We start from the raw sequence: 11,983 nt of genomic DNA on the forward strand, positions 1-11,983 counted from the left end.
AAGAAGATGGTTTGATCCAAAGAAAGAAACATAAGAAGTGATAATGTTATTATCTTAAAAAAGTAGATGCAAAATTGTAAATAGAGAAGAGAGCTACCCGAACGCATCATCACTCATTAATCTCTCAATCTCTCTCATCAATCAAACGCATGCAACCAAGGAAAGACCGTCAATAACACAACACAATAACGCTTGACGTGACACCCTTGTTGCATGCAGTTACCACCACCACATGGGTCTACACGCCCGCCGCCACGACTCCTCCGCCGGCGCCCTCCCTCCGCCGTCGCCGCCAACCATTTCCATCCCTCCTCACATCCTCCACCACTCGCACGACCACCATGAACCCCCTCCGGACCCTTTCCCTCCTTCTCTCTCCCCATTTTTCGAACCCCAACCCATCGCCGGCAGCCACAACCGTCGTGAATCCTTGCCGGGGCTTATCTTCCCTCCCATGTCGCCACCGTCAAACACCGTCCATTCCCGCCGTGACTCCTACCCCGGTCCCTTCCCTTCCCTCCCTTCACCTTCCTCCGATCCTCCTCTACCAATCTACCACGTTCGCCATGAAACATGTCCCAATAATGCTTTCCCTCAACTAGTGCGCTATGAATCCGATCCTGGCCTCATCCCTTCCACGTCATCGTCCATGCTTATGAACAACAATCGTCATTCTGATCTCTTAAATCTTAACAAACGCAAATTACACCTCTATGAGAAGGAAAGTGACCTTGCGTGGCCATTTGGCGATCTCCAAGGTCTTGATTACGATGATATAAGGGAAACTGCCTATGAAATTTTCTTCACGGCGTGCCGGTCGTCGCCGGGATTTGGTGGCCGGAGCGCGCTCACGTTTTACTCCAAAAATGAGAATGGCGGTGGGGGAAGTCCGGCGGCGATGCAGACGAGCACGGTGAAGCGGATGCTTGGGTTAAAGATGTTGAGAAGCTCCTTGTCTCAGAGGATGATTTCGACCGGAGAATGGCCGTTGACGCCGTCGTCGCCGGTGGTGGGTGAGAAGAGCCCCAAAAATCGCATGGTGCCGCGGCGGCAAATGACTATGGCGGAAGTCATGAGGCTGCAGATGGGAGTGTCCGACCAAAGCGATAGCCGGCTGAGAAAAACCCTCATGAGGACGCTAGTTGGTCAAGTAAGTTAACATATGCAACATTTTTCTTGTCTTCTACCATCAATTTTAAATCCATTTTTTTCTCTCAAAATTTATAATTTTACACTCATCAAAATTCAACTGCAACAGCCAATTTTACTAGGTGATGTGAGATGGATGAATTACACGAGTTAATTAAATTCGGTTTAAAACAAAATATTTTAGAATAAAAAATTGTAATATCTAAGGTGACTTGTAAATTAACAGGATATTCTATTTTTTTTATTAATTTTATATTAATAAACAGTGAAATTGATGGTTTATTAAAAAAATTGAAAAAATACATAAAATAATATATGTGAAATTATAGTAATTTTTTAATTACTTTATGATTTAAAATGTATGTTTGTTATTTTTGTTTACTGATTCGGACTTTGTTTGTCTCTTTTGGGTGATGCACTCGATGTTGTTTTGAGCTTTTTTTTTATTTTTTTTTTATTTTCGTAGTTTTAGTTTTGTATGATGGTCTTTGGCATAATCGTCAATGCCTAGTGTTTATGACAAAAACATGGAATCAAATGGGAATGAATTCCCTCTTGTTATTTCAGATGCATTGATATTAGTGTTGTGCTTGAAAAGGACTAGGGTATTAATTTGCTCCATATAATAAATGTAAAATATAGTGGTGTTTTAAATGGAAAATAATAATATCGTTTTATTTAAATATGGTAAGTTTTTAAATTGGTCTTGGCTCTCTAATAATGTATGTCTACTTACTTCCCTAGTTAGAACTCGGATATTAAGTCACATGATATATATATTAGGCGTTGAAACCTGTCTAATTTGGTCATATGTAAATAAAATCAGTCTATTTAAAAAGAGTTCTGATCAAGAAATAGAGGCTATTGCCTCGTGTTTGATTTTTAAGAATTTTACAACTGAATTCTTAGTGTGCAAATGGAAATTGGAGTCATCAAGGTGGGCATATAACTGAAATAGATTAACCAAACAATGAAACCATCAGACGAATTCAATGCTTTGGTTACAGAAAATGTGCCAAATATTGCTACAATAATGAAAAGTTCGTTTGATCTAATTATTCCAAAATACTTGAATTGCAGCTTGGTCGGCAAGCAGAAACTATCATTCTCCCTTTGGAGCTCCTTCGCCACCTTAAACCTTCAGAATTCAATGATTCCCATGAGTACCATTTGTGGCAAAAGAGACAGCTTAAGATCCTTGAAGTAGGGCTCCTCTTGCACCCCTCAATTCCTATAGAAAAGAGCAATACATTTGCCATGAACCTTAAAGACATCATACGTAATGCAGAACACAAACCATTAGACACAAGTAAGAACTCAGACACCATGAGATCCTTCAGCAATTCAGTGGTTTCCTTATCAATGAGAAGCCCAAGTGACAATCCTACCAATGTTTGCCACTGGGCTAATGGGTTCCCTGTCAACATTCACCTCTACATTTCTCTTCTTCAGTCTAGTTTTGATCTAAAGGATGAGACAGCAATCCTTGATGAGGTGGATGAGCAACTTGAGCTAATGAAGAAAACATGGTCAACACTTGGGATCAATAGGCCAATTCACAATGTGATCTTCACATGGGTGCTGTTTCGGCAATATGTAGAAACTGGGCTGATAGAACCTGACCTTCTTTGTGCCTCACATGCTATGTTGAATGAGGTGGCAAATGATGCTAAGAAAGAAAAGGAGTCTTTGTATATTAAGATATTGACATCTGTGCTCAGGTCACTGCAAGAGTGGGCAGATAAGAGATTGCTCAACTACCATGATTATTTCCAGGGAGGAGCCATTGGACAAATTGAGAACCTTCTTCCTGTGGTGTTGTTAGCATCCAAGATTTTAGGAAATGTTACAATCTCTGATGGAGAAGAGCAAGAGAAAGGATATAAAACTACAATGGATTCCTCAGGGGATCAGGTTGATGATTATATTCGTTCTTCCTTAAAAACTGCGTTTCAAAAGGTAGGTAACATATGTTGGAAGAATGTATATAATTTACTTGAATATAATATTCTTGATTCCAAAAAATGACCTTTTTAACTTCAATCACTGTTTAAATTTTACTCGCTATTAGTCCTTTGATTTAATAAAAACAGTGCATTTTTAGTCATTCAAAGAGGACTAAATATATACGATTCTTGTAATTTTTTAAGGGCTAAAAGTTAATCAAATTAAATTAGAGACTACTTTAAACGTGTTATCTTTTAATAAATTGAAAATATTTTAAGTAATGCATTTTTTAATCCCCAGTAGTGCTTCACTTATTGGATATTATCACTTTCTGCTTATGAATTTAGAAAGTAAAAGATAAGAAAAGAATATCATAATGTCTTCGTTTTCTGATGATTATAGATAGTGGAAGGAGCAACTGCCAAATCTGCAGAATCTGGAACAAAGAAAACTATGGGTGAAATTATGCTTCAATTAGCTCAGGAGACTGAAGAATTGGCAATGAAGGAGAGACAAAATTATAGTCCAATATTAAAGAAATGGCACAGCATAGCAGCTGCAGTAGCAGCACTGACACTGAACAATTTATATGGACATGTGCTGATGCAGTATTTAAGTGAAATGACCACATCAATTACAGTTGAGATAATTTTAGTACTGCAGAGAGCTAAAAAGCTAGAAGATGTTTTGGTTCAAATGGTAGTTGAAGAGTCGGCAGATTGTGAGGATGGTGGCAAAACAGTAGTACAGGAGATGATTCCTTTTGAAGTTGAGTCAACCATCCTGAACCTTATGAGAAAATGGATAGATGAATCACTGCAAAAAGGGAGAGAGTGTTTGCAAAAAGCAAAAGAAAATGAAGTAAGTTTTAGCCTCTTTCTTACAAATGTAACTGGAGGGAGAACACAGCATATTGTGCATTTAGAAAATTACATAACATTTTTTGTTGTTGAGCTTAGTTTATGCATTTCTTCTTCTTCTTTTATTTCAGGCATGGAATCCAAAGTCTAAATCAGATCCTTATGGAAAATCAGTGGTAGAGCTGGTGAGTTTGTCCAAGAAAATTGTGCAAGAATTATTTCAAATTCCAATACCAATAACTGAAGATTTAGTTCAAGAACTTGCTGATGGATTACAAAAAATCTTCAGAGAGTACACAATGTTGGTTTCAGCATGTGGTAAGTATTCTTAATTATTATAAGCCGAATTAGCCCCATAGACTTAATTGGTTGAATTTTGAAATAAAAGATAAGAAAATCCCAAGAACAGGTAGAGTAATAGTATTTGCTATTCAATTGACAATGACTAGGAAGTACTGAAAATTGTAGCATTCTGATTTTTTATGTTTTCATCTGAATTCTCACAGGTTTGAAAGAGAATTACATTCCCTCTCTTCCCCCACTGACAAGGTGCAACCAGAACTCAAAGTTGCACAAGCTGTGGAAGATAGCTACTCCTTGCAGTGTTAGTTGTGAAGATCCACACATATATGAAATATATGAAGCTAACCATCCTCATTCATGCACTAGCCGTGGAACACAACGCCTCTACATTCGTCTCAATAGCTTAAACTATCTCCTTTCTCATATCCCCTCACTTGACAAATCACTCTCCCTGACTCCAGGTGTTGTTCCTTCAAATCGTCACGGTTCCACAAACAGTCAAAAGACTCAAAGTAACAGCAGTTCATACTTTGATTTAACCAACGCCTCCATCCTAGCAGCCTGCCAGCATGTCTCAGAAGTTGCTTCCTGCCGCCTCATGTTCCTTGACTCCAACTCTTTCTTCTATGAAAGCCTCTATGCCGGCGAAGTAGCAAACGCTCGGATTAGTAGTTTATTAACAATCCTCAAGCATAACATTAAGCTAATGACTGCAATTCTGACAGAAAGAGCTCAAGCACTGGCAGTGAAGGAAGTTATGAAGGCCTCATTTGATGCATTCCTCATGGTTTTGCTTGCTGGTGGAACCACCAGGGTGTTCAATGAATCTGATCACCAGAGTATAGAAGAGGATTTTGACAGCTTGAAGAATTTGTTCATCACTCTTGGAGAAGAATTGATAACAGAAAATGTGGTGCAGAAAGAGGCTGAGGTAGTGGAGGGAGTGATAGCATTGACGGGCATGAGTACTGAACAATTAATGGAAAACTTAACTACCTTAACAAGTGAGGCAAGTGGAGTAGGACTAATTGGAAATGGCCAGAAGCTGCCAATGCCTCCAACTACAGGAAAGTGGAACAGAGCAGATCCCAACACAATATTAAGAGTGTTATGCTATAGAAACGACCGAGCTGCAAATCTTTTCTTGAAGAGAACATTCCAAATAGCAAAGAGGAGATGACAACAAAAGAAGCATATCAATAATCAATACATTTTTGCAAAACACTGTAGCTATATATACTTTTGTCCATCTAACAAGTATGAACATGATGGAACTGTGGGGGAGATAGTAAGGATTGTATTAGAAGGCACAGAAAAATTGTGGGATGAAGTTGTAGGCATGCTCAACGTTCATGAAGCTATTGCAGACTACAGAGTATTTTGTGTTTCTTTTGAAAGGGATTCTTTTCTTATTTTTTTATGAAGAAAAGGGAGAAGGAAAGAAGCACAAGTGTGCCATGTAATTTGGTGTCAATGCATTTAGTCTGGGAGTAGCTTGTAGCTAGGATGTTGCTACCAGTTATATTAGTTCACAGGGTGCACAAAACAAAATTTCATGTAATTACAAACGAGACTCAGTTATCTCTTACTATTGTATTGTAATTTCAGTGTGAACATATAAAGGTGTTAAGATGAATTTTTCTTGGTTTGAACAAACACAGAGAAAGAGAAGGGCTTCAACACAAGTATATATGAAATAACCAGTATGCACTTTGCTTATTTGTCCTGAAACATATTAGATCTTGGATCAACAATTAAACACTTGGAAAATGATGAGGCAATGAATCATTATATTAGCTATGTCCCTACACTCAAGAAAAAAAACCGAAGCACTTAGCCATTCCATATTTCTTGTGGGACTGAAGCTAAGGTTAGACCTCAATGACCAATATGTGTTGGATATAAAAATTAGAGTACAGGTACGTTATTATAATTTTTTAAAAATTTATATATATTTGATAAAATATTATATAAAAAAATAAAATCACAAATTTATCTATAATACATAACCTAAAAAATTTGAAATTGTTATGAATGATAATAAAATGTTTTATAATAAAAAAAAACCAAAATATTAATGTCATCAAATTTTACTTGAATAACTTTAATTAAAAATATTAAAAAAAATTTATTCATGAAAAACATTTAATATAAACATGATGATTATAAATAAGATTTTAAGAGTTGATAATGGTATATTTATATCTATTTTAAAATAATTTGTAGTTAAAATATTCTGAGATTTAATAATTAATCTAATTTTTTCTAATACTTTAGATGTTTTAGTGTCCAAATTATAAAATAATGTAAATAAAAGAGTGTAGTTAACTTTTCATTGAATTTGTAATCAATTAGCGTTAATTTTTAACAATGTTACTTTTTTTTTACATAAAAATGCCGGATATTATTTATTAAAAAAAATAAATTGGAATTTACACCGAAGAATCAAGCTCAAGAGAAGAACCAGAAAAAGGTCATTTTGGCATGATAATGAATAAGCATATTGCAAACTTTATTTACAGGAGAAAAATTAAATGAAATGAAATCGGAAGAGCACTCTTTACAGTTCTTAACCACAAAGTGTAGGTATGTGTCCACCTTAACTTTTGACTCCCAAGCATTACATAAGATCCAATAGTTAGATTCAAAGTGAACTTTGAGCAAAGCATATTTGATAGATCAACTATGCCAAAAACGAGCTTTTAAAATGCTAACTTAGACAGCGGTTAGTAAAAACTGCTCTACAATAATATACTTATAGAGCGGTTAGCCTTAGACCGCTTTCTAAAGTATACCTTTGAGACAGAGAACCGTTCTCTAATGTACACTTTTGATAGTAGTTAATATGGAACTGCTCTCTAATGTATACTTCTAAAAGTAGTTATCTTTAGAGAACGATTTATATAGAATTACTTTCTAATATATACTTCTAAAAGTAGATCTCTAATGTATACTTTTAAGAGCGGTTCATAAAGAATCGCTCTCTAAAGTCTTTTTTTTTATCATATAAATTAAGCATGCTCTATGAATCTCTTTGTCTTGCTAATAAAATTAGTTTCTTCTATGTCTGTAAGTTCTTCTCATCTTCTTCGTCTTTTCATTTTTTTAATACACTAACAAAGTTGGTATCTTTCACGTCTATAGGTTTTTTTCGTCTTTTTTATGCTAACAAAGTTGATATCTTTTTCATCTGTTGTTACCTTTCTTATAGCTCTCTATTCTTTCTTTCTTTCTTTCTTTCTCTTTATTAACCATGAATTATCCTACTAGTGTTGCAGATGTGGACTATTTGGTTAATACAACATACAAACTCAAGTTTTAATTTTGATCTGTGATAAAAATAAAGAAATTTTAAACGTAACAATAAATTAATTTTGATTTGAAATAGAAAACTAAAAAATAAGTAAATTTTAAATTCCAAATTCATGGTTCATTGAAACTGTTCTTTAATATCAATATTTGAGAATTGAGAGCGAATTTTCTTAAATACAATATATTGGATAGCGCAAGATTTTAGAGTATTTTAAATGCTCTCTAAATTAAAACGGAATTGCTCTCACATCTCTTTCCTAGTGTAGTGATCTAATACCAATATAATGGTCATTGTGATGTGAATAGATACCTAGAATCTCTAATATCATTGTTATCCTTTATATCTCTATAATGTGAGACATTATAGCGAATTGTTTGATCTCTTCTCTCCTAAAATGCAATTGAAGTTATTTAGTTTGTTAACAACACTTAATAAGAGAATTTTGGCTTAAAGCACAACATTTGTTCTCGAACTTTGAGATTAAAATATTTTTCTTTGAAACAAATGAGAATTTTTGCACTACATTTTTAATATTGTTCCACTTGTTTTAGTATTAAATCCAATTAATATTCCTTTACACAAGACAAAATCGTATCATATGAACCTAACTTTTTATCAAAAGTAAATGTTTTTAATTTAATCATTTAATTTAAAATTCTAATAGTGTAAATTATATCCTAATAATGTAAATTATATCTACAAAATTTCACATATTTAAGTACTAATTGATATTTCATTGTCCTGGTGTAAATAAGTTGTTATTAATGGGTCACAATGTACAAATATCTAAATTTTATAAAATTTTGTATCCTATATTGATGATAACCTTTTAAAAAAAATTCGAAGAGCCGGTTGCGACCTCTATCATGACAAATACGGTTTAGGTTACAATAATTATGCTTATAAATATATATATTAAAAGTGATTATTATTTACCAGTAATCCTTACATGAACAATCTCCATTTTCAAAATGGTGAAATCTATTCCTATCTCTAACAACAATTTTTCGCCTAGTAATCTTTGTTATGAGCTTGATCATTGCATGGCAATCATCACATATCCTTAAATTTTTTACAACTCTCAGTGTTGTGTATGCTTCAGTTGAGATAAGTCCATAGCATATTGCAAGTCTCTCACTATGTACTGCCAAAGCCAACTCCTTCTGTTTATCATCAATATCATGCAAAGCCACCTCAATTGCTGGCGAATAACCCTCCAACTTTGTCAAATATTTTAACTCTTCTAACTTCTTGTAGATTCTTTTCCTCTCAGGGTGTCTAAGATCTCCTGAAAGGAATTCATGAATTGCATTATTAACTTCAATAGAACTACAACCTGGTTCCTTAAGGATCCCTCCCTTCTCCATCTTTTCTCTAACTCTTGCTGCAGAGTTCCATCTTCCCAAAGAAGCATAGAAATTTGACAGCATGATATAAGATCCAGAATCTATCCTAGAATTCTCACTCAAAAGTTGTGCAACCTTTTCTCCTATTTCTGTGTTTCTATGAATTTTGCAAGAAGTTAATAAAGCACAAAGCATTTTATTGTCAGCATGAACTCCCATCCTCCCAGTGAAGTTAAAGGCCTCTTCAAGGCTACCTACCCTACCAAGAATGTCAACCATGCAACCATAGTGTTCTACTTGCGGTTCAATCCCATGAACCGTGTCCATTGATTCAAATATCTCATAACCCAGCTCCACCAACCCTCCATGGCTGCAAGCATTCAAAACCCGAACAAAGGTTATACTATTTGGCCTAATCCTCTGCTTAAGCATTTCCCTAAACAACTCAACAGCTTCAATGCTCCTCCCATGCAAAGCCAGTCCACCAATCATGGAATTATAAGTGGACACATCTTTCATCTTCATCTCATCAAACAATGCCTCTGCCTGATCAATGTCACCACACCTCGAATACATGTTGATCAACGCACCCACAACAAATCGGTTAACCTTGACATTGCACTTGCGCATGTATGCGTGAATCCATCGACCAAGCTCCAAAGCTCCCAGCTGTGAACACGCCGACAAGACACAAACAAAAGTAACCTCATTAGGCTTCACGCCCTGCACCTGCATTTCCCTAAACATCTCCAAACCCCTATTGAATTCCCCATTCCTAACCAACCCATCAATCATAGCAGTCCAACAAACCGTGTCCTGAGTCTTCAACTCACTGAACACCCCAATTGCCTCCTCGACCATCCCACAATCAAAACACGAACCCATCATAACTGTACTTGCCACGACATCTCGTTCAGGCATTTTATCAAATACCTTCCACGCATCTTCCAATTCCCCACATTTCCCATACAACTCAACCAGCTTCAACGCTATGGACCTATCCAAACACAACCCAGATTTCAAAACCTGCCCATGAACCTCTTTCCCATTTCCCAATGCCCGTTGAAGAACACATGCTTTCAACACTGCAGTGACAGCATAGTTATCAGCCAAAACAAGCTTGTGGGCCATTTGGCCATACAACTTGATGGCATCCTTGTAAGAACCAAAGGACACAAACCCATCAATGAGGGAAGTGTAAAGGTACACGTTTGGGTTTTGGGTACAGTGAAAGAGCTTAGTGGCATGGTGAATGGAGTTTAGCTTGCAATATAGTCGAAGAAGCTCGAAGGTTACGAAAGGGTCTTGTTCTGTTCGGGTTTTTATGGCTTTAGCGTGTATTGATTGGACCTGTTTAAGGTCTTTGCAGTTATTGTGAAGGTGTGAGATTATGTTTCTACCGAGGTTGGAATCACTGAAGTTAGAATATGAATTTGACGAGGTATGAAGGTTTCCCTTTATAGTGGGCACCGTCGAAATAATCATTTCATGGACTGGCTTCTTGTTCGGTTCTTCTCTATTACATTATGCGTCTTCCTCTGTGAAAATGAACGTGTTTTTTTAGAGCTTTTTTATCCCATAACATTCGATCTCTTCTTTCATTCTATACTAGATATAAAATAACGTGTTTTTCATAATAGAAAATTTTTATTATTTATTATACATAATTAAGGATGATAATTATTCTACATGTAAAAGAATATAAAATACCTTTTTAATTTATAAATCACATTAAAAATTATTATTTTTAAAAATATTTCTCTATTTAATATTTTTTGTCACATCATATGATGTTTCACACTTGCATGATCATCTTTACTTTTTTACTTATTTTTTAATCAAATATCACAACCTTTTAATATGATAGTATGTCTAACATTGACACATGTAAGCATAAATATTGATAAAATGAAAGTGAAAATTAATTAAATAATTTTTAAAATGAATCTTGTATCAATTCAAACGATACTTGCCGCCTGCTTGCATTGTATACAACTAAGAGGAAAGAAAATTATGTGTTTCAATCTAAAAGAGTGTCGAATTTGCTAGAGCAACGGTGTTATTGCCAAATTTATGGCGATACTACTACATATTTTGACATGTGGCATATAAGGTTACGAATAGCAATAGGCTTTCCTTCTCCTTTCGTCTTCTTTTTCTTCCATTTTTGATAATATAAGTGTAACATTTTTGCTTTTATATTTATTATTATGGTATTATATGTTGGTTGTATGTGTGAAATTGTTTGAATTTAGGAGAGTCTAAATGGTGTAAGTGATCGCGAGTGTCGCGCTCGGACAAATTATTAAAAATCGAATTGCATAAAAATTATGTAGTAAGAGGTGCAATCTGAGTTGTCTTCCAATTATGATAATGCTATACGATTATAAATTTAGATGGGGTTTGATCTATAAAATAATGCTGATTAGAATAAAAGGTTAACAAGAATTTAAAACTCTAATACAAGAATTTAGAAGAACTATGATAATTCTATCACCGGATTCTAAGAAGATGCATCAACCAACAAATTAGTAATTAACATTAAATTCGAATAAAACCTCAATTCAAATTAAGCATTCACATGAAAACCTTTGTGCATTCGATTAACACACAATCACTCAAAGTTCAGAAACCTATAGAACCTAATTGATTTGTATTAATTTAATTCATCAATGTCATTAATCTTAGATCTCAAACCTGAAAATCTAATTCATTTTCCTTCAAAAATAATTATATACATCAACCAAATAATATGCAATCAAATAGCTGCACAATTATTAATCCAAACGAATAACTTCAATTCGAAATCATAATTAGCAAAAGGGAAAGAAGGAAGAGATGAAACTAGATTTGTTGTTGAATGAATTATGAAACCGATCCTCAAGAATGTCGCAGCCCTTTTTCAATCCTTGGATTAGATGGAAGTCTAAGCCTCCATTAATAGAGGAAAACAAAGGTTAAAAACATGAGAGAAGAGAAGAGGCAAAGAAGAAGAGACAAAAACCCTAAAAACAAAACCCTAAAAACTGACCCATTAACTAACTACCTTCTTTTACAACCTGCTG

At 34.9% G+C, this 11,983-nt stretch overlaps 2 protein-coding genes across 2 annotated transcripts; one reads left to right on the plus strand and one right to left on the minus strand.

Moving 5' to 3' along the window:
• Positions 1-232: 232 nt before the first annotated feature.
• Positions 233-5,439, plus strand: LOC113866867 (protein unc-13 homolog). Its single transcript, XM_027501665.1, has 5 exons — positions 233-1,150; positions 2,230-3,112; positions 3,503-3,957; positions 4,088-4,274; positions 4,463-5,439. The coding sequence occupies exons 1-5, from the start codon at positions 233-235 to the stop codon at positions 5,437-5,439; spliced, it is 3,420 nt and encodes a 1,139-aa protein (XP_027357466.1).
• Positions 5,440-8,462: 3,023 nt separating this feature from the next.
• LOC113867652 (putative pentatricopeptide repeat-containing protein At5g59200, chloroplastic) lies at positions 8,463-10,474 on the minus strand. Its single transcript, XM_027503063.1, has one exon. The coding sequence runs from the start codon at positions 10,401-10,403 to the stop codon at positions 8,505-8,507; it is 1,899 nt and encodes a 632-aa protein (XP_027358864.1). The 5' UTR covers positions 10,404-10,474; the 3' UTR covers positions 8,463-8,504.
• Positions 10,475-11,983: the final 1,509 nt, after the last annotated feature.

This window comes from Abrus precatorius, unplaced genomic scaffold, assembly GCF_003935025.1.
Source record: "Abrus precatorius isolate BTA unplaced genomic scaffold, Abrus_2018 Scaffold5, whole genome shotgun sequence".
NCBI classification, from domain to species: Eukaryota; Viridiplantae; Streptophyta; class Magnoliopsida; order Fabales; family Fabaceae; genus Abrus; species Abrus precatorius.